We start from the raw sequence: 24,096 nt of genomic DNA, 5'->3' as shown, positions 1-24,096 counted from the left end.
ATTGACGTGGGGCGAGCAGCGGGGCTTCCAGAAGACAGCGGAGGAGGAGGCGGGAGCGGTTGAGAGGATTTTCTTGGAGCAGGCACTGGAGGTTTCTCCTGAGAAGCAGGCACTGGAGGATCAGGAACCCCTTCTGGGCCGGGAGAGGGCAGGTAGATTCAGCCTCCTAATCAGAGAGATCCTCCTCCATTTCTGGAAGCCCCAGATGTCTAGTTACTCCATCCTCAACAAACATTTACTGTTTACAGTCAGCTCTTCTGTCATACTCTGCTGTTGCTTAGGAACGAGGAATGAGGATACACAGAATGATCTTCAATGGTCTTTAATATAATCCAACAGAATACAGCATAGCGCAAACTCAGGAACACCGGGACAGGAAGACGTTTAACAGCTGATGCAGGCCTTTGAGACCCAATAACCTCATCCTTTGACTATTTTAACTTTACGCTGTTTCATTTATTTCTGTACAAAGGACTATCAAGCACAGATTTCTTTAAGAATGTCTCACTATTTCAAACAAAGTATCACCTGGACCTCTGCTGGCAGGAAAATGGACCTCTTGAATACGCCTGCTTTATTTGCATGGTTCCCCAACAGAAGCTCTACTAAGTACAAGTCATTTTGTACATATCAACCTAACAGTACACTAACACACAAATAACAAGTTGTTGCACTGTAGATTAGACACAGAGATAGACACCGAACAGGCCTAGACATATAATGTCCAAAGTGGACTATCATAATAAAGCATAACCCAGGATCTTTTTAGTCTCGATGTAAATATTTGTGCACTAAAACACATTTTATGCAATTACGAAAATAAGTGTTTGATATACAAAAGAAATGTAGAAAGTTGAAGCGTAGAAAGTGTTGAATTTTCTTGAAAGTAAGAAACATTTGAATGGACTTTTAAAGCTCATCAGGCCAGATTCAGAAATACATGATGCAGCTACAGCGTCTAGAGCAGAGGTGTCCTACTGCAGCCCTAATAAAACACTAATCTAGTCATTTAGGCTCATTTGAAAACTGCACGGGTTGTGTGTTTGAGCGAGTCTGGAAACTCAAGAGGTCGCTGTGACTTACAGACCCACGGTTTGTGCTCGCGCGGTTTTAACAGGTACAAAGAAAAACCGATGAAAAAAACCAAGAACAGTTACGAAGAAAAAAAAACTAAGATGAAAAAAATCTGCATCGCACATGGAAATAGCCTTAATATATAGGGCCTGGTTCTCGTTACTTTTGTTTAGCTACGTTTCAGATCGTCTGTGGTAAAAGATCATAATCAGAGAGATCGGTTTTTAATGAAATATTAGAGAGTGCTTTATTCGCTTCCGCTCTAGAACAGCTCAGTAGCACAGAAGGTTTGAGTCAGAGGATTATTATGGGGGATTATCTGCTACACACAGGTAATCCAAACCCACACTCCCATACGCTCCTCTGTGCTTTCAAGTTATGGCAATAATGATCAGAAAACATACACTCAGTGAATGAGAGAGATGAATGGCGTTCATACTGGGAATACGAGGTAAGATTTATATTCAGTTTGCTCGTGTTTGAAGATTAAAATAGACATCACCTTGACTTTATGAAGCCAAAGGTCTGAACTAAGAATAGATCGGCAACATTACTCAGTGTCAAAAGCCCGGGATAGGCTGAGTGACCTGTTGAAAAGCCTGTTAGATGTCCTGCAAAGGTAATTGAATATTCCGGGCAACCATATTCCCCGAACACGGCCTTAATTTAAAACAGACGCACAACTGCTGCGAGTGCGCGGGGGGCGGGGATAAAAGAAAAACAGGGCTCGCTTTTCTCTGATTCGGTCCGCTGTGACGTTCCCGACAGACTGGCTGGTTCGAGGCGAGGGCTCTCGTTATGACCGATAGCTTCTAATGGCGCTCAGAGGATTTAATCTTCATCGCGGGGCGAACCGCGTCCTCGACACCCGGATGTTGCGAAGATGCGCTCGTGGAGCTCAAGGCGTCAGCATCAGCATCATCGAGCACGCTAGTCAAAACACGACAGATAAGATGGTTTAAAGCAGCCACGCGAACTGGAATATAACAAATAATAAAAACATTTTCAATGTGGAGGAAGGGATGGACGAGCCAGAGGAACCGACTGAAGGTAAACGCAGACGTTACTTGTGGACGTTTAGAGTTAAAAGGGCTTCAACTGGGGACACCGCGTTTAAAAGTGAAGAGTGTGTCGGGGTTAAAGTTGTGTAGAATTCAGTGCACATCATACTGGTCTTTATGCGCGAGTGTTATGATGAAAGGTGACAGCTGTCATATAAAATGTAAAGCGAAAGATAAAAAGTCATAGGGTGCTCTATGTCAGTGTTAAAGATTCAGCCCTTACCATTACACAGTGTCCATCTTTGACACGGTTTGATTTAAGAGTATTATAAGCTGCTTTACACAACCAGTTCGTATTAAGTAGTGGCCTCAAAAAGTATCCGGAGAGTCCAGTCAGTGAACAGAGAAAGAAGTTTGTTTTGAAGTGCTAGAAAAACAGATGAAGTGTTGAAAATGCAGACGGTCGCTATTGAATTGATTAGTTTTGCTCCTGTTTAGTGGGACTTGTTCATGTAGGCCAGGCGATGTGAAAGACGCACCTTTAGGACAGCTCTCAATTCTTCAGTGAAGACAGCCAAGCTAGCAGAAAGCAGAAACGTGTTTGTTTATGCTAATATAAATGGTGTATGATGGAAAGAGAACGCTTTTCAACTTAACTTTTTGTCTTTTTTAATATTTTCATACTCTAGATTTAGAAATAATTCATTCAGTGTTGCTATTTAATGGATCAGTGTTTCGCTTCCTTTTAAATACTATTCAGTATGCAAGAATAGAATTACTTATGGAAACACTTATTTCAATATTTTGCAATTTTGGTTGGAGGGCAGATTTCTCTCTCTCTCTCTCTCTCTCTCTCTCTCTCTCACACACACACACACACACACGACATACACATGAAATTATAATTCAGAACATGCAAAACCACTACAGATCATCTGATGCCAGCCGGGGAATTCAGGAATATTGGCTTCATTTAGAAGAGGTTTCTTGAGCATGTTTTGATGTTACACTCAGCACTGAACTGTGATTCATCATCAGCACTCACAGAACAAGTGAAAAACTAGTGGTGTCTGTGATGGAGTGGCACTTTAATATGTATGAATAAATAATCTATCTATGTTTTTTTTTTTTCTTAAAGAAACAGTTCACCCAAAAGTTCCACTCATTACTCACCCGTATGTCGTTCCAAACCTAGAAGACCTTTGTTCATCTTTGTAACACAAATTTTATCTTCAGAGCTTAAATTATGTCCCATTTGACCCTTTAATGATGCCCTTGCTATACTGTGGTACGACCCTTGCTGAGAGATATCTTCAAAAAATTCCTTAATTTGTGTTCTGAAGATGAACAAAGTGAAACGACATGAGAGCGAGTAATCAATGACAGAATTATGGGTGAACTATCCCTTCACTCTACTGTCTGTTTTTCAGGGGCAAACTATGCCAGTGGCAGCAGAGCCCCGGTCCCTGGTGATGGCCCTCCCGTCTGGTCGGAAGCGCCGTCGATCGCCAGCCATCACTCGCCGGCTCAGTCCGCTGCGCTCTCCTGGCAGGCCGCGATTAATGCCGCCAGAAAGTCTCAGGGTCCCCCCAAAACCATGACTTTCTCTGCTACTGCAAGCACTGCACCGGCCGGCTCGCTCGCCCAGAGGAAACGCCAGCAATATGCCAAAAGCAAGAAACAGGGAAGCACCTCTAATAGCAGACCTCCAAGAGCACTTTTCTGCCTGAATCTCAATAATCCTGTGCGCAGAGCGTGCATTAACCTAGTGGAGTGGAAGTATCCTTATATCAGCAGCCATTGCACTCAACTGTAGGAAAGGTGTTACTGTACGCAAATTGAATTTGCAGCCTGGAGTTATCATCGATTTACAGCATTGGTCTCAAACTCAGTTCCTGGAGGGCCACAGCTCTGCACAGCTTTCTCCAACTCTAATCAAACATACCTGATCCTGATGAGCGATTTGAAACTGGTTGGAGCCAGGAACCGAGTTTGAGACCACTGCTTTAAAGGGATAGTGAAAATGTAAGTAAATGGTTTTCTTTCAACCCAGGCTCATTGAAAACATGCAAAACAGATATTGCTTTATTGTACATTTGGCAGCAGTTTCAAAGTAAGGCAACACGACCATGGCCATGTTTTTATTATGTTTGCATTGTTTTTATTACGTTGGTTTAAGCATGCATTGCAGTGGATCAGAATTGAAATGTATTGGGTGTTTGGTGGTCAGAAACAACAAACAAAGTCACACAGAAATGACATAAAATTGAGCCTAAAATGCCACGTAATATCTCTGCCATGGCATTTAAATATGGATTGCTATATTACTTCTTTAATCAGATTTAATTAGTTAGGATAATTTGTGGAATCATTTTTCTCCTTAAACTTGTTATTTCCAGACCTTTTGATATCTTTATACTGCTGTCAATATTTGCCAACTGTGTGGCCTTAGCTGTTTACATCCCCTTTCCCGAAGACGATTCCAACTCAACTAATCATGATTTGGTGAGTACTGTGACGTCTCTTCTGATTTCTCATTGGCTGTGTTGTGGGATTAGTTTCTGCTAATTGAGATTAGATGAGTGAATTAGAATGGAATTACACAAGCCCAAAGGCGAATTTGCAAACATTCAAAAGGTGCTCATCCGTGCTGCTCATGTTTGTGACTAAAGGTATATGAAAAGTCTGCTTTGTTTATGTTTGCTCGGGTTTATGTGGAAGTAGCTTCATAGGAATTGTATCTGAATATAAATTCATACATCTTTCATCAGAATCCTTCATGAAAACTATTTATGTAACTAATCTGTGTTAATGTTGTGGTGCTACACTCTTAATGTAGTGTCTTAGTGTCTTGTGGGCTTTTTTTTCTTTCTTTTTTTCTTTTACTTTTTTAAAGAATTTTCAGGAGACACATCTGTGGCTGATTATAGTGTAGTCTTATATACTATCACCATAGCCTGAATTTTCTTTTTTTTTTTTTATTAATTGCATCTCACATTCACTACCCCTTTTTATGTATATAAAATGAATATGTCCACTTTGTCTAATGCAGTAGTGAATCATATACATTATACATCACACATAAAATCTTAAAATAAATGCACTCATAATGTCAGGCTAGAGTTTTCAGGTTTTCTGGATCATCGGAGCTCTCCATGGTGCTGAAACCATCCTGGTCACTATATATTCAACATCATTTACTTCTACAATGCATTCAAAGCATACAGTGTTGTAAATAAGTGTTTGGTCTTGGACTGTTTCTTGTACTTTTACACATTTTACATTGGATTCCATTAGACTTAACCAAAACCTATGGATGCAAAAGGTGAACAGCAAACTCAAAGTTTTTAACACCTAGCACCTAGTAGAATAACTGCTTACACCTTAAGTTAACAAATGCATACTGCCAAATGCATCTTTCAAGAAGGGCACCCCTCTTCAGGTCAGTGACATTTGTGGGCTTTTCAACATTAGTGGTATCCGTCAGGTATAAGTCTTTGCTTAGACTTGACCGTTTCAAAACTTTTAATATTCATGTTTTTGCTTGTCTACATGACTACTTGAGTTTATGCACAGGTGCATTTTCATTTCTCTCAAACACTGGGCAAAGGCACACAAACATAGGCTACTTCATACCTGGAGACCTGGACCAGAAGCAGTGCTTGTGGCTGCTGTAGTAGTTTGAGACTGGAGCTCATGTCTGTGTTTTTATGTTGATTATAGAATACTGTCTGTTCAGCATTATTATCTCCTTTTCGTCTCATTAGGCCTGTCATGGTATTGATCATGATTACTGATAGTTCCACTCACAGTGTTCTCTCCTCCATCCCTAAGCATGCAAGGCTAGGTGTTGGATCTATTAACCACAAGGTCTAGAAAGCCCAACTGCCTGTTTGGTGTCATCTAGCCTGCTTGATCACTAGTGAAGCACTTGATGCCACAGTGACCTGCATTCGGTCACAACACTGGCCCTTCCCCCACATCACCACTAACTGTTGCAGTGCAGCACCAGAAACAGCTGCTTCCTGACAGTTGCTTTACCGTTTATGGAAGGTAATTGGTTAGCTTAAGTTCGGGAGCAAGGCTACACTATACCCCTACCAATCACCTCACTTCCCGAATCCTTGTTATATCAGTCCATCTTATACTGCACTGTTTGTCTCTTTCTCTCAAAATCCACAACGCATCCAGAGACCCAGATTAACACACTCAGACAAGAGGATTTGCTTGATTTCAATGCCACCTCTTCGAGGAATGCCTCTCATCATTCCGATCAGCCGCTTCCAAATGTTCACGTTCTATCACACATGCCTCTAAGCAGCGAGCATTCTCACAACGACTCCTCTCAAAACTCAGAAAGGCCTCTCCACAGCAAGATCTACAAACTGGGATTATCACTTGCGTGATACACATGGAGAACTGAATCCTCACTCTCCTTGAGCTGTTCCTCTCACACTCAACTCAACATGTGCTCATGTTTTTTATTTTGTGTGAGCACTTGGCTTTTGTCTTTTGTGCGCCATGTGCTCTCATGTCAATTGTCTTGACCTCACTCATCTTCTTTCCTGATTATTGGTTCAGTTGCTCCACCTGTTGTTCCTCGTTACCCTCCCCATTTACTCCCTTTATAACCACCTTGTGTTTTGCAGTCCAGTTGCCAGTTCATCGTCAATGTTTCCCTGATGTGTCCTGCCTTGCCTTGCCTTGCCTTGCTTTGCCTTGCATTGTCTTGTCCTCCTCTGCGTTGCCAGCCCGTTTTTCCCCCATGGGGTAGTTTTGTTCAGTTTTATTTATTTTTTAATTAATAAAAAGCCCTAAACTCTGCACCACTGAGTCCTCGCCTCATCCCTTCACCCAACTGTGACCAACCATAACACAGAATTTGAAATAGTCAGAAAAGAGCTTATTACCTTGTGAGTTAGACACAGAAGAGAAAGCACTAATATAGTCATTAAGAAGAAAATCATTCATAGTATGGCAAACAATCAGAAAAAAGAGCAGGATTTTAACTAGAAATGGATCCATATTAATGCCCTACTGCAGTTAAATAAAATAAGCATGAAATAACATGGAGGAACATCAGACTGGAAGACAAAAATTATGAGAAATTATTAGTTCATGTGCCATTTACAATAAAGCTCTACAGCAATTTATACATACAGCATCTATTCAATCCAACATCCATTCTAACCTTCCTTCAGATGTTCACAGCAACTTGGTGCTTAAAAAGCTACTTCCGTCCTGATGCTTCATCCAGCAACCAAAGGACCCTACTCACATGGGTCAGTTTAGACTCTTTCAACCTCCCATTTCAATTCAAATAGTCTATCCATCACTCTCTGCATATGTACTTTTCTACTGTTCTAAGAATTGAACTTCAGCAGATCAACACAATACCTTCATCAGAATCACTAAAACTAAAAATGTTTCATGACTGGAATACTACAACCAAATTACATTCCAGAGAATGGAAAACACAGCTGTCTACAGTCAAACAGACGAGCATCCATCCCTCCACCCTTCCCTCTCGCTCCATCCTTCCCTCCTGCCTTCCTCCCTCTATCGCTCCCTTCCCCTTCCTTCCTTTGCCCCTCCATCTCCATCCAACTCTTACAAAATCCCATTTAGCAGTAAGCTTGCTCAAACCCCTACAAACATTCTTTCATTCAAACATTCTGCTCTATTCTATTTAACTAATTCAGCAATACAGTCCTCAAATTTAATAATCTCATTCAACAACTAGTAAAGTCCAGATACCTCATCCAGCACCTCAAGGCACTTGGGCCTGTTTGGACTTCCGACCTCCAATTTTACATTCATCTGGTATCTGAGCTTTGGCTTATGACTGAAAGGATGAGATCCCGGATACAAGCTGCTGAAATTAGTTTCCTCCGTAGGGTGGCTGGGCGCTCCTTTAGAGATAGGGTAGACCCACTGCTCCTCCACATTGAGAGAGGCCAGCTGAGGTGGCTCAGATATCTGTTCCGGATGCCTTCCGGACACCTCCCAATGGAGGTGACCCGGGCATGTCCCATCGGGAGGAGACCCCGGGGAAGACCAAGGACACGCTGGAGGGACAATGTCTCTCGGCTGGCCTGAAAGCGCCTCTGTGTTTCCCCGGAAGAGCTGGACGAAGTGTCAAGGGAGAGGAAAGTCTGGGCGCCCCTGCTTAGACTCTTGCCCCCGCGACCCGGCCCCGGATAAGCAGCAGTAAATGGATGGATGGATGGATGTCCTTCCACAGGGCTTGTCCTTCCATCAATACATTTCCATCATCACATCTACAGCCAAAGCTACACTCTACACACCCTTCTCTTGGCTCAAAATTTCTGAGGGCTCTACACCCCTTACACCCAGCCTGCCTCCCTTCAATCTCAGCCATCCTATTTATTCAAACTACAGTTTTTAACTACTTTTTTGTTATAGCTCTACCCCTTTTAGCTATTCTTAACCGCCCTCAAACTCACTCATCTAGCAGGCCACGGAACCTGGCTGGCCAACCTGATACCACCAATGCCTTAAAATTCACTTTAAAATTTTGGTCCTATGGAATCATGCAGAAAGGTCCCTATTATTTAAATGCGGTACACCTTACATTCTGTTGTTAAACTCCCATTTCAAGTCAAGTCAAGTTAAGTCAAGTGGCTTTTTATTGTCATTTCAACTACATATAGCTGTGCAGTACATAGTGAAATGAGACAATGTTTCTCCAGGACCTGGTGCTACATGAAGTCACACTTACAACAAAATACACAATACAAAAGAACTCACATACTGAGCTAAGACAGTGTCTTAGCCACATAAAGTGCAACGTGTGCAGACTAGTGCAAACAGCAGGGGAGTAGAGTGCAAACCCAGTGTGCAAACTAGTGCAAACAGTGCAAAGACAAAATCAGTGCAAGGCAAAGACATAATCAGTGCAAGAACACAAAATTATTGTGAACACATCAACACAAATGAACACAAAAACACATTTTGAAGAACTTGCTGGTTTCTTACCAACAACTCCATACTTCCAGATGCCTTTCACCTCATGGATGACTTCCTAATGTTTCACCTCCATTGCACAACCTCTATCAAAATTTCTTCACACAAATCAGAGTTAGTTTCTCCAAACTCTGTGATCTGATCTGCTCCTCCTTATAGAATCCGAAAGCCACAAAATCCAACAACCAGACGAGGAATCTTATTTCAGCAATTCAGTCCAAATTGTGTGGCCTAAATATACTACCGAGACAATACCCCCATCCTGAGTCTCTATAATTTCTCCTATCCCATTTCATCCTCTTCCTAATCATCCCTAAAATTCTGAACTATTACTGTAAACTATTATTTACCTATTCAGCTGTGGCCTCTGCTTGTGAACTGCCTTTTGCCAAGCAGATTGAAGATGACAGAGATGAGCGGGTATAAGGGATCAAGAAATTATACTAGAAGAGTTTAACCTTGAACCGTGGGTCGGTGTGTTGGAACATGCTAATCACCTGAGTACTGTATACAGATGGAATAGATCTGCTATGCTGCTGCTGTTGGTTATCACTGATGTTGTAGATTGTTGCTGCTGCTGCAAGCAAGTATAGGAACCTTCTACTGCCAAAACATTAGCTGATACGGTGCTGTGAGTATTCAAGACACACCGCTGCATAAACGGCATATGGAGCTGGGGAAGGTGGATCTCAATGCATTATTTTTTAGCATCACATGAATTTGGGTGGGTTCAGAAAAAAGGAACATTTTATACAAAAAGCAATTTAATGCTTGATGATCTTGATGATCAGCTGCTTACACTTGTGCTTGTTTCTGCTTCTTCTTCACAATGTTTTGATTCAGAGATGTAATACTTCATACTTGAATGAGTACTTCATGAGTATTATTTCCTTCCACAGACCAGTAAAAAGATAGTTCTAGTTTTGAATTGTCTTATTTGCTGATCTTATGCATGATCTTTAGTGAGCTCATCTCATATTCAGAAAACCAGGCACAAATGCTAGCTATTGCTAAGACTTTCTGAGCTTATACAGTTTAGTTGTCATGACACGTAGTATTTTGTCTCTTAAATCAGAGTGAGCATTTGGTTGGGTGTCTGCTGAGCTCCAGGGCTTTGAGCAGCACTGGGCTTGTCCAGTAAGATTAGCCTCAACAGAGTCAATGACACCAGTGTTTAACCTCTCTCTCTCTTTTGATTTCCATTGCACTCACTCATGCATGTTCATCGATCATTTCCAACCTACAAACCTATATTCTCAATTCCACTCATGCCTTTGGGAAAGCCCTTTGAACAAGTGTGAAGAGTTGGCCGTCGGTGAACTGTAGTAGGAACCACTTGCGTGTCTGTTAATTTCTGACGAGGATGAATGGGGGCTTTTGTATACACAGATGGGTGAAAGTAGTGTGTGAAGCTAACTCAACATGCTGAACAGTACGTGAAATAAACACAATTACGTTTGCAGTTGTTTTCCGCTGCGTGCTCGCGCTGGTTGACACTAACCCATCTGTAAACAGGAGGGTGGAGGGTGATGAAAGAGGATCATAGGAGGATTATATCTTCACTCGCTCTCTCATCTCTCACTCCATCCACTGTCTCTCTCGTTCTCACATGACGGCCCTTGTTTCACTCCACCAGCTGTTCAATTAAATACTTTCGTATTTTAATACTTTAGTTTTTCCGTTTAAAGGGAGAGTTTGAAACTGAAAAATCACTTCAAACCCATGCTACTGGTTTACTTCTGTACAATGATAAATGTCCTTTTTGATGATTGCAGTGCAGTGGCAATCTATACACTACAGCACACTACAGCATGTAGTAAAGCACAGAGTGTCAGCAAGGCCATGTGACAAGATGAATACTTTCCAAGTGTTCTGATATTGTGTGGCTAAAAATATCTAGATCAAGTAATAATATAGTAAAGTTGTGGCAGCCATCATTGCCCTCCTGTGCATGTTTCCAAGAAGAAAATCAGTGATATGAGAACCGCTTTTTTATTTTTATGTATTTATGTAATTTTTATTTTTTATTTTTGCGAACATCAAAGTGATGCAATGAAGTTATATTGTAACCTGTATAATGTAGTCTTTTTTCTTTCTTTTTTGAACCAAATTCTTTCTTCACATTTGATGCAAGTATTGTACCATTAATGTAATGATTTTTGTGACCGCATAGCCTTGTGAGACTGTGAGGGCTATTCTTTCTGGTCTATTATGTACTTGCATTTAAATGAAACATTTGATAAAATGCACTTCTGTGCAGATGATAATGTCTACAATTACCCTGTTGGCCTATTCCTTACATCTTTACCCACCCTTCAACCTGTCCTTAACCTTACATGTATTTCAGGTCAATAGCAATAGTAGGTCAAAGTGTTTTGCAATACAATTTGAACATAAAAATTACATATTTTTGATTTAATTAGTAGTTAGTTTAAACAGTTGAGGCCACTTAATATAGAATGGGACCATTTTTTCTGAATTATTCATGGTAGCTTATAACAAGTACTTAAACGCTCAGTCACTGTGCAATTATTACTTGCAGTGTTCACTTGTTGTGTGTGGTGGAGTTCAAGGATAAAGGCACGAGAACCCAAATAGATAAGCTTTATTGAAGGGGTTAACAGGAACAAGGTAAAAAAACAACAACAAACAAACAAACAAACAAAAAAACATGAACTAAAGGAAAGCAAACACTTAATAGTCAGCAGATGGACAAGACTAGACAAATGACCAGGGCTAACACATGGGTTTAAATGCACACAGTCATAGGAACTAACAGGGATTAATTGTCATGAGGATAAATAGGGTTAATCAAGGGAACAAAACAGAGACAGAAACTGCACGAAGGAAGTGAACAGGGAACAGAAATGATAAAAAAACAAGAATGGGATTGTGACAGTAACCATTGGGATTTATTTAGTTTTTGACTTCTGTTTGAGAAATGAAAACAGAAAATCCAAAATAAAAACCTAGGCGATCTAAGGCAAACCTACGCAAACACAAAAGATTTTAAAATTGATATTTTTTTTTATTAAAACAAATCGAATTTCCACATATATGAAATGCCATTCATAGTGGGTTCAGCTGTTCTGGACACATGACCTTTGAACTCAGATCACAAGACCATGATAGTTGATTGAATGATTCAGTGACTCACTCCATTGTCATTTCTTTCCTGAATGTTTTTGAACAAATGGTTGAATGAGCAAAAACTGAGTAAATGTAGAAGGAGAAAACCCCACCACTGACACACAGACTGACAATCTGTCTAGAACAAATAACAGCGCTGTTTGTCTGCTGTAACACATTATAACGTGAAAAACAGTTAGCTAGAACTAACCAGTTAAAACTATGACTGCAATTGCCAGTGATGGCACTGTCTGACCAAATCAACCTTTGCCATTCGCTGGGAGTTTGACTGACAGGCAGTCTGTTCAATCATACCATGGAATCGGCCATTTTTGTTCTGACAAACAAACCAGATAGGAGAGTAGATCAAAAATGGACCTTCAAAAATGGTTTGTATTGACATCTTTCTGTGGTTGAAACAATTTACCTTATGCTCACTGATGTTTATTTCATGCTATAACTAGTAAGGATGAAGAGATTGAACTTGAACTCATTGAACACAGTAAAAAGCGTGAAGAAAAATATTCAAGACTTTGTTTCAATGTCTTGTTTGTTGTTATATTGTCCGTTTTTTCTTTGCTCGGTGTGACAACATGATGTGTTGCGTGAGCCTGACTGCTCAGACACAGCGAAGGTAACCAGAGGGGGCGGGGCTTTGCGAAAGGTCAATTGAGCAGGCTAACCGAACTTCACAATTCCCAAAACAAGTCAAAAAGCATTATCAGCTGAGCGAACTTAAAATGACCGTTCATAATGCACTGCATCATAACTACCTTGTTCACGTCACAACATCCACAGGGCAACGTGTTGCTTTGGCCAACAAGTAGACGACATTGCTTTTAGAGCGTGTAGACTCATTAGTTTAATGCTGCCATCAACTAAACTGGATACTGCGTCACTGTGGCCATCAGGCAGCTTGTCTTTGCCCTCAGGCTCTGTCCTTATGTAAGTCCACCACACGTGAAAGTACCTGAAGTATTTGATGAGCTTAAGTGCTTTAATACAAAGAGGGGAGCATGATGTAAAATGGATTAATGTACTGTCAGAATTCATGTTTGGAGGAGTGCTTCGTATTGCAGTATATTCACGTGAAAATCAACGACTGAACTGATTTGTTATTGTGAAGAGACATGGCCAGCCTGCCATGTTCAGCGGTGAGATTTTATTGTTCAAATGGGATTAATCTAGTCATCTAAGTCTATTGTAGCTATTCTTAGCGCTGTGGCTTAGCCATTGTCGTCCGGTCACCTGCAGGCTGAGACCACACCAATCTGATATCAATTTGTTCATTTTTTATTGTTTATTAAAGGTGAAAAAAGCTATAAACCAAATACAAAAATAAGTCAATATTTTGTGTTTTGTGCAGGATTTTGTGATTTTAATTTCTATATTAGTATTCAACAGTATTTAATAATAAGTGATCTTTACATTGATGTATGGTATGTTAGGATAGGACAACATTTGGTCTAGATACAACTATTTCAAATCTGTAATTTGAAGGTGCAAAAAATATCTAAAATCTTAAGGCGTAATCATTTCATAACACTTAAAATTGTACATATATATATATATATATATATATATATATATATATATATATATATATATATATATATATATATTTTTCAATCTCCACATTAAATTCCTTTACCAATCGCATGCTCTTCAAATTAAAAAAAGTAATGACACAGTGATTAATTCTTGCTTTTCTATAATGGTTTTTCACAGGAAACGGTAGAATATGCCTTCCTGATCATTTTCACGATTGAAACCTTCCTCAAGATCATAGCTTATGGACTTGTGATGCACCAGAACTCCTACGTGAGAAATGGCTGGAATATGTTGGATTTTGTCATCGTCATAGTAGGGTAAGTGAACAGTCACTCACACACACACACACACACACACACACACACACACACACACACACACTTTACATGTTAATCAACACCGAAAAATAAGTGTACTTTTTTTAAAGAACACATCAAATGATTAAATCATAATAAATGAAGTATACTTTAAAGTAAAACTGACATTAATGAAAATATACTTAAGTGGCCTTTTATATAATGTATATTAGTTATCTGAAAGTACACCACAAGTGCACATTTAATATGATTAAGCACTTTTTTCACAAGCGTGTGATGTCCTTTAAACAGTGAACATTTGGGATGTTACTTAAGATTCAAATCTTGTCCTTAATCCGTAAGACATAGCTCACAGATACACAATAAATGAATGTAATCCAAAATACTTGTCAAATAAACAGACCCTTCAAGACAGCTTAAGAATAATGATTTCTCAAACAGAAGTCTACTAGGAATTGCTGAGACATTTGTCTGGATCTTAATACCAGCTTTGTACTGTAGAGGGTCACAGGTTTCGTCTTCTGATGGTTCAGCCCATGATTATTAACTTCTTTAACATTGTGTTGTGCAGAAATGTAACCTGTCTTCACAATTGGATTGCTTTTTTGTGACGCGACACTTCCTGTGCTCATTAAAACTACCACAGGGGGTTTTTACCCTCATATAGTATGTTTCATTTCATTCATATTTTTGCAACGATTTAGTGTTATGTTTGTTTACTCTGGGGACGTTTTACAGAAGGATCCTAACTTTAAAATCTTAGCTTATCTGTTGGGTAACCATGGTCATTTCAGCAAAAGCTATTACAGAGCAACATTTCCTAAGTGCATTATCCTATCTTAACTAGAGATAGGAAAGAGGCATTACAGAAACCTCCTAACATGACGACGAATCCTAAAAACTTTCTTAACTTCAGGACAACCCAACAGCTGTCCTAACTTCAAAATCAGAAAAACACTTACAATTGCTCTGTCAATCAATGCTATTATATGTATTATTCGTGGAAAATAAAGAATGAAGATGGTGGGATGACTCTTGATGGAGCCTAAATATGTTATATTTTTGATGACAAAACACTGGGATTTTGTAAGATCGGATAAGAATCCCAAATCTACTTAAGATTTGATTCAGTGATACGAATTTGTGAAAGATCCCAACTTAACATTTCACATCTTAAGGCCCTAAGATAAGAAACCTTTTGGGATATCCTCACTGAGCACCATATATAATTTATATAATTATTCATAATTTATGCAGTATAAATCTATATGCGAGCATGGGCCATGTTTTATTGACTAGCCACTTGGAGCAAACTGTGATTCGTCAGCTGGTTTAGTGTTGTTAAATGGAAAAATGAAAGTTTATGTCATCATTTACTCAATATCACGTTGTTCCACAGCTAGAAATCCAACTAAATAAAAAACTAATACAATTTTTAAACTTTCAAAATAGTTTGGTAAAAAATACAAATATAATTGATTTTTTAATATTAATTAAACCAAGAAAATGTGATATGGGATATGAATTTACATTTGACTTACTGCTTGTCTAGACTGAAAATCTGGGCAAAAGTTATTTATTTCAGCCTTCAGCCAACTATGGTTACACAAAACCCAAACATAGTTAAGCTTTTGCTAAAACCGTAGTTCCAAAGAACTATGCTCTTGGGCAAAATCTAAGAAATTTATTTTTATTACTATTACTATTTGTGTTTATGGCTAGCTTGCTTGTCTTGTGTTACTTTGTCTGTTTACTGTCAAACAGCACGTGTTAAATGGCATTTTAATTACAAAGAATTGGTCTTCTGTGTTGGGCAACAAATGGATGTCACGATTGAAGAACTCTGTTGGAAGTAGTTGATGTCAGCTGGAAACCGTTGAAAGGATTTTTTCTGGCACATAGCTGGCAACTGTTCACAAGAGCTTACAACCTGATCTAGTGCTGATCTCTGACCTGACGTAATGAGATTACCTCCACTCGGGGAGGAGGCATCCAGTGTGTAAAGTCAGAGGTCATGCTGGATGGAGATTGGACTGCTGTAGGATCCTCAGGGATCACGCTGAATCTCATCTGAGACATCCCCAAGCCCTGGTGTCAGATGAGTGTTATTTGATACAGGTCCATGAAATGTGCAAGAGATAAAAACCCACCTGACTTGACATTACGCCTTGTATTAATTTGTTATTTCTGTAAATACTATTTGTAATGCTGTACTGCCATCAGCTCCTTCGTCATCATATCATGAGAGTTTTTCTTTCCTAAACGTCCCAAGCATTACTTTTTAATCTTGCTTAAACATGATAATCTGTCTGCATCTCATATTCATTGGTGCACAATAAAGAGCACAACTATAGCTTCTCAAAAACTGAAATAGCAGTCTGATTTTTATTTTATTTAATTTAAATTTGAGGTACTATCAAGAAAGTGGTATGTAATTAATGTACATATTTTGTATGCAAGTGAATTTCCCCAGAAAAACACAAGTCAAGTTTTGTGATCATGTTTTCAGTATTTATAAGTTCATCCAGATAAAATAATTATATTTTTGGATATTCTGGTGGTACCTATTGTTCATTATGGAAAAAAAATAAATGCATTTGTACTATTTGCTGCCAGATGTATTTATTTTTGTTTATTTATTTTCTACCTAAAATGAATTGTCACCATTTTTAACTTTACAAAGAAAGCATGTGGCACACCACAACAGATCTGCAAACAAATCAGTGACTGACAGGAATTAAACTGCCTCGCTGACAGGTCTTGTAGCTGCCATTTTGTCTGTCTGTTCTATCTGATATCCCAGTGTTATGGTATAAATGTGTAGTAATGCTAAACAAACATTCAGATACTCGATGTCCAGAGAGGCTAGTGAATGAAAACCATTCCCAAAACCAGCCAATAATAAAAATAAAACAACACAAAACACAAGCGTTTCATCAGTCTCTGCTTTAGACTACATGAACAACAACCTATGGGAATTTTGAATGATCATGTTTGCAGTAAGGAAAGAGATGGCAAAATACAGTGTGGTAGATGGTAATTGATTTAATCATTATGACATGTACCTTCATTGATTTTACATAATTTGTTCTCTCCATTATGCACAATTCCTCTTGTAATTTCGCTATTTTTCAACTTCTGCTGTTACATTTAACTTATAACTATATAACCTGAACTCGCATTCAGTTATTATTGTTAATATTGATGAGCGTATGTGTGTTTAGTCTCTTCAGTGTCGTGCTGGAGCTGGTAACCAAAGATCGAGATGTCAGTGGGCAGTCAGGAGGCAAGCCGGGCGGGTTCGATGTCAAGGCTTTACGAGCTTTTCGAGTTCTGCGACCCCTCCGTCTGGTGTCAGGCGTGCCAAGTGCGTCACCATCTTTACCCAGCATTCACCGCCAGAACAGCCTGATAACATGCTAATATTATGTGTGTGTGTGTGTGTGTATAGGCTTACAGGTAGTGCTGAACTCCATCATTAAAGCCATGGTTCCTCTGCTGCACATTGCTCTGCTTGTACTCTTCGTCATCATCATCTATGCCATCATTGGGCTGGAGCTGTTCATCGGAAAGATGCATGCAACCTGCTATCTGAACGGCACGCGTCAGTGTGTTCTCACATTCACTAGACTAATTTATGAACAATAAAGCCAGTTTCACAGACTTGGCTTAGCTTAAGCCTTAAGGTGTTTAAGCAGCTATTTAAGCAGCTTTTATAAAAATTCTTTAAAAGAAATACAATGTGACTGACATATATTAAGATATGTCAGAGCAAGATAATTTCAGTTAAGAAAGCTTTTTAATCTGGGACTTGCCTGAAGCCATGTCTGTGAAACCTTAAAATTTATTTTGTATTTCACACACACTGTTTCAAATAATGGGTCTTAAAGATTTTCTAACTAGGGTGCTCATACACACCATAAAATTGCATCATTTCTTGAGAATTAGACACATATTTCTCATTCTCCACACAGGTATATTAGCAGAGGAGGACCCAGCTCCCTGTTCTCTTTCTGGTCATGGGCGTCATTGTCTTCTCAATGGCACTGCGTGTCAGGATGGTTGGCATGGGCCCAACAATGGCATCACAAACTTTGATAACTTCCTGTTTGCCATGCTGACTGTGTTCCAGTGTATCACCATGGAGGGTTGGACTGATGTGCTGTACTGGGTGAGACTCACAATGTCTTCCTGTCACTCTAATGTTCACTGTTGCTAGCATACACTTTGCTCTTTGCTCCTGCTGGGAGCGTCTACTTCCACTCTAAGCTCTTTTCCATGACACAAAGAGAGCTCAATAGATGCTAATGAGATTGACCCTCTAAGACTGAAGGGACAAAGTCAGAAGACAGGCAACATTGAGAACATAGAAAAGCATGTCAACCTCTTCTTACCACTACTTTTCAATTTGATTTGAAAATAAAAAAAAACATTTAATTACCAAAACACATTTTAATTTTAATAATAATTTATGTATTCCCTATCAAAAGCTACTCTCAATGCTGCATGTGTAGCTCTATGTGAAACTCTTTCCCGATCATGATGTCCCCTCCCCTGCTCTTGCCCTGGGGTTCTACTGAGATAGGAAGACGTGGATTAACTCTGGCGATATGAAGACCAAGAGCACCATGTTTGAGGTGGGAGTATTAGTGAGGATGCACTTTTAGAACTACGCCTTCTGGCCTATTTCGGCATCTTGGTCAGAACTGTCATCACTAGGTTCCAGGAGGCTAAGAGACATATGTAAGCATTCAACCAGTTTCTTCCCCACCATGCTCAGTCCAGTTCCTCTGCGGGCGTGAGATGCAGAAGCAATGTTTGGCGAGCTGTGTGCCCCCTCATAGGGACTAGATTTGAGAACTATTATCTCCTGAGGATTCAGATTGCACATTGGCCTCTGCATTTCTACAGTGTAGTCTCCACTTCCATAAAACCAGAACGAGTGTATTTGTTGACACAGGAATGGAAAACAGAATGGAGTTCTAAGTCTCATAGCAGCTGCATACACGGTGATGCCCTTTGGCCTCCTGCACATTAGGGCTATTTCAGTTGTGGCTCAGTGACGGGATTTCATCCAAGGGCCAATCCCCAGAGGCAAATAGGGGGTTACGTGCCAGATGCTCCATTTCCTTTCTATGTGGTTCAGACCCTGGTTTCTGACTTTGGGTCCAACTCCAGGTTTGTGTTGTCTTTGCAAGATGCTAATGACAGATGCTTACCATCACGTGCTGGGGTGCAGTCTTAGATGGCTGTCCAGCCCAAGGGTTCTAGAGAGGTCATCTTCATGCATGGCACATCAATTGCCTCAAAATATTGGCTCTATTTCAGGCCCTGAAATAATTCTTCCAGGATCTGAGAGGCTACCATGTCCTAGTGCGGGTGGACAACATTGCGGTAGTCTCTTCCCACTTGAGCAATCTATCGCAGCAAGTTCTGCTTTGGGCACAGGACAAGTTCCTTTACATTACATATTTACATTCCAACACTACATTTACATTTACAACTCTACCCTAAAATAGTCAGTCAAATCACAGTCTCACAGGAGACAGCACAACTCCAAGACCTGACTCCTCCAGCTCCCCTGGGTCTGGACATGGCCCAAACTGTATCTTTACGTATTTCCTCCAATAGTTCTGCTCCCTGGAGTCCTGGAGAAGGACCATCGACAGAAGTTTTGCCTCTTCTTGATAGAACCTCTTTGGCTTACCAGAGTGTAGTTCTCAGATCTATTATCCCTCCTCGCCAGCTCGCCGTGGGTTATTCTGGTCAGGAGGGATCTTCTGTCTCAGGTGCAAAGGACAATATTTCATCCCCTGCCAGAGATCTGTAACATTAATGTCTGGCCCCTGAGGGCCTTCCAGCAGATGTAGTAGAGACTATACTAAGTGCTAGGTCTCCCTCCACTAGAAGAATATATGCCCTCAGATGTCGTGTTTTTCAAAGTTGGTGTATGATACATCATGCAGGCCCAGTTCACTGCCAAATTGTGCTGGAGTTTCTGCAAGAGAAACTGTCCTCAGGCACATGTCCTAGTACTCTCAAAAACTACATGGCCACCATTTTAGCTTGCCATAGTCTGATTGATGGGATTTCCGTGGAAAAGCACCCTCTAGTTGATCGCTAGTCGAGTCACTTTTGAGTGACTGTCCCTTCATGGGATTTTGCTATTGTTCTTGAGGGTCTGTTTGACATCCCTTTCGAATCCCCTGTCAGGTTTTTGACTTTAAAGATGTTTTTTTTTAATACTTCATTAAAGTTAATTGGGGATTTTTAGGCTCTGTCAGTCTTGCCATTCTGCCTAGTCTTTGCCCCTGGTCAAAGCTATTTTGCATCCTAACCCTAATTATCTTCAGAAAGTTCTATTTTCCAACATATATCAGTTTGTTCTTAAAGCCTTCTGCCCTCCGTCCATTCATGACAGTGGAGCTGGAAAGACTTCACTTACTATGTCCAGTACATGCTCTTCAGATTTATGCCCACTGCACTAGCCAGTGGCATGAGTCAGAGCAGCTTTTTATATTCCATGGAGGCTGTAAGTGGGTTATGGCTGCTGCTAGGCAAATTATGCCACATTGGGTGAGGGATGCTATTGCCCTAGCCCACGAGGCATGTGGTCACCTTCGCCTCTAGAGTTAGGGCCCATTCAACCAGTGGGGTCGCATCTTCAATGGATTTGGCAAGAGGTGTCCCCTTGCAGCAAGTGTGTGATGCGGGAGGCTGGTCCTCTCTGCACACATTGTACATCTCCTCATCCACCACCAGTGTGCAGCATCCATTTGGATAATGTTATGGCATCCATAGTGCACCAGAATGCCCACCAAACACCAGCTTATTGGTGGAGAGCTGACAGTGATGAAGCCAATCAATAGATATGGGGATGATTGGGAGGCAATGAAGATCAGAGGCCAGTGGGCAAATTTTGGCCAAAGGTCACACCTTTGTTAGTTACAAAAGACACTTTGGGATTTTTAATGACCACATAGTCAGGAACTCTTATCCATTGGTGCTTGTTGATAATATAGTGTGCTAGGACCCACACAGACTTCAGGGCAAACACCCCCTGCTGGTTTCCCTAGCACTTCTTCCAACAGCAACTTAGTTAGGGTTAGGTGGTTCAAATCACCAAAACAAACATGTCCCTATTCCAACAGGGTCGAGTCCTCCTGAGGCCACACCACCCAAAAAGAAGTCTCATGCTTGCTTTCCAATTCCCCATTTAGCATACTCCCCACATACTCAAAATATCAATATTATGAATGTGAGTTCCTTGCCTTCATGCAGCGACCTGCTACTTAGAAATGTGAAAATCTCAAAAATAGCATGCTGAGCTTGTTCGAACTTGGCTACAGTCCGAGTCACCACCTTCAGCAGCCCCTCATGCTGGGGATATTGAGGGTGCGGATCTTCATCAATGTTGACCTCATCAACCTTGTCCAAGGAAGAGAGGTGCAGCATCAATTCACTTCTCTTGTGAAGTGGGCTTCCAAACCCAGGGAGATGCCACTAATTCTGATAGAAGGGAAAAGAGATCTTGTTATAAATCTGAATTTAAATCTAGACGTAACAGGTAGATTTTAGTTTTTAATGTATTTATTTATTAATTTTGCTAAAATGCCATAATTCTATTAGTAAGGGTAGACTTGATAACATGAGTTAATCCGAGAGTTGCTGTTTGTCCTTGTGTTTCAGATGAATGATGCTATGGGCTCTGAGTTGCCTTGGGTCTATTTTGTCAGTCTGGTCATTTTTGGCTCCTTCTTTGTCCTCAATCTAGTATTGGGTGTTCTCAGTGGGTGAGTTATTTTATCCAAATGCTGTTCAATTATTGTAATTTCATAGATGCACCCTTCAAAATGCCATTAACATAACAACATTTCCATTGTCTTTATCTGGGTACCTGTTTATCTTATGTACAGTATGGTGTTGCTAGTGTGAATTTTTCTGCGTGTGTGCACTACAGAGAGTTCTCTAAGGAGCGTGAGAAGGCCAAGGCTCGTGGAGATTTCCAGAAATTGCGTGAGAAGCAACAGCTTGAGGAGGATCTGAAGGGATATCTGGATTGGATCACACAAGCTGAGGACATAGACCCTGATAATGAGGAGGAGGGAGATCAAGAGACCAAACGCAGCCGTACGTAAAAATACAATTTCTCAAGAACAATTTTTTAAGTGGTTACAAATAATACAGCAAAATTTAACTTGTAAGGATAGATAGGTCTACATAGCATGGATGTTTAAATATGAGTTTGGTTCATATGTTCCCCAATACGGTCATATTATCAATTAATCAGTAATTTTTATTTATATAGTACTTTTAACAATACAGATTGTGTCAAAGCACTGAACTGAGAATAAATTACTGTATAATGACAAGATTAAACACTTAATTTTTATTAAATGCAGAGGTGGTCTGTGTAATCAAATCAGTGATAATTTGCTAGAAATTAAGTGTCCCCCACTAAGCAAGCGAGACGTCAGCAGCAAGGAATGCACAGTCAATGAAAACTGGATGATGAGTAACTTCTTAATGCTAAATTCTGAAAAAAAGGTGCTAATAATTGGACCTAAAAATCCCACATGAAATAATCTAGAACACAGTCTAACACTTGATGGCTGCTCTGTTAATTCTTCATCATCAGTTAAGAACCTAGGTGTGCTGTTTGACAGCAATCTTTCCTTCGAAAACCATGTTTCCAGCATCTGTAACACTTTTTTCCATCTTAAAAATATATCCAAATTATGACCTTTGCTTTCAATGTCTAATGCAGAAATATTAATTAATGCATTTATGACCTCTAGATTAGATTATTGTAAAGTCTTATTGGGTGGTTATACTTCCTAGTCCTTACTAGAACTAGGAAGTATGATCATATTAGCCCGGTTCTGTCAACACTGCACTGGCTCCCTATCAAACATCGGATATATTTTAAAATCTTATTAATTACGTATAAAGACCTGAATGGTTTATCTCCTCAATTTTTGAGCAAGCTTTTATCACATTATAATCCTGCATGTCCGCTGCGTTCTCAAAACTCTGGCCATCTGATAATACCTAGAATATCAAAATCAACTGCGGGCGGCAGATCTTTTTCCTATCTAGCACCTAAACTCTGGAACAATCTCCCTAACTATGTTCGGGAAGCAGACACACTCTGCCAGTTTAAATCTAGATTAAAGACACATCTTTTTAACCTAGCCTACACATAACACCTAATACACTTTTATTATTCAAATCCGTTAAATGATTTTTAGGCTGCATTACTTAGATTTGCTGGAACCGGGAACACTACTCCTAAAATACGATGTACTTGTGACATCGTAAAAAGAATGTCATCTACGCTAATATTTGTCTTGTTTTTTTTTTTTATTCTCTTTCTCAGTTTGTATCCAGACTAGATGGTGGATCAGCACCCAGAGATTATGTTCATCAGGGACCAGAACATCTAGATGCGCACCGTAGACAGATCACCCAATCTTGATGCACACACACACACACACACTAATTTAGTAATTCATTTACTAATACAGAAATTTACACTATCTGACACAGCTGCGTTTTAAATTGAACTGGAAGTTAAGTGCTGGGCGTCCGGTCAGAGGAGAACTGACCCCAACTGAGTCTGGTTTCTCCCAAGGTTTTTTTTTCTCCATTCTTTATGGATGGGGTTTTGTTTCCTTGCCGCTGTCGCCTCTGGCTTGCTTTGTTGGGGACACTTAACTTCTAGTGATTATCGTTGAATTGATTACAGAGACCGTCTCTGCATTTAATAAGAAATTGTTCAATCTCGTCATTATACATCTGTCATTGTATTCTTCTACTTTATACTGTTCAGTACTTTGATACAACCTGTGTTGTTAAAAGCACTACATAAATAAAAATTATTGATTGATTGAAGGAACCAAAACTCCATCCATGACAGAATGGAGAAAAAAAAAACTTTGGCTCAGTTGGACTTATTTTGTGTGTCTGTATCTGCTTCCGGTGATCTGTCCACGAGGCTCATCTAGGTGTTCTGGTCTCAGATGAAGGTCATCTTT

The 24,096-nt window shown here is 39.9% G+C and overlaps 1 protein-coding gene across 9 annotated transcripts in view; it reads left to right on the top strand.

Moving 5' to 3' along the window:
* Nucleotides 1–1,330: 1,330 nt before the first annotated feature.
* The window catches only part of LOC122335503 (voltage-dependent L-type calcium channel subunit alpha-1D-like), a 46,589-nt gene continuing 23,823 nt past the window's right edge, over nt 1,331–24,096 (top strand). For 5 of the 9 annotated variants that reach the window (XM_043233392.1, XM_043233388.1, XM_043233386.1 and 2 more), the window contains exons 1-9: nt 1,694–2,124; nt 3,506–3,854; nt 4,475–4,580; nt 13,920–14,059; nt 17,284–17,426; nt 17,511–17,663; nt 18,034–18,230; nt 21,749–21,852; nt 22,020–22,189. In XM_043233392.1, coding sequence (XP_043089327.1) covers nt 2,097–2,124; nt 3,506–3,854; nt 4,475–4,580; nt 13,920–14,059; nt 17,284–17,426; nt 17,511–17,663; nt 18,034–18,230; nt 21,749–21,852; nt 22,020–22,189 — 1,390 coding nt within the window. In that variant the 5' untranslated portion in view covers nt 1,694–2,096. Of the gene's footprint in view, nt 1,526–1,693; nt 2,125–3,505; nt 3,855–4,474; nt 4,581–13,919; nt 14,060–17,283; nt 17,427–17,510; nt 17,664–18,033; nt 18,231–21,748; nt 21,853–22,019; nt 22,190–24,096 lie in introns of those variants that run through there. The other 4 variants (XM_043233391.1, XM_043233389.1, XM_043233385.1 and 1 more) reach the window with 3 other exon arrangements.

Source organism: Puntigrus tetrazona, unplaced genomic scaffold, assembly GCF_018831695.1.
Source record: "Puntigrus tetrazona isolate hp1 unplaced genomic scaffold, ASM1883169v1 S000000798, whole genome shotgun sequence".
Lineage (NCBI taxonomy): Eukaryota > Metazoa > Chordata > Actinopteri > Cypriniformes > Cyprinidae > Puntigrus > Puntigrus tetrazona.
The sequence above is the reverse complement of the archived record's forward strand: the minus strand, read 5'-3'. Positions and strand labels throughout refer to the sequence as shown.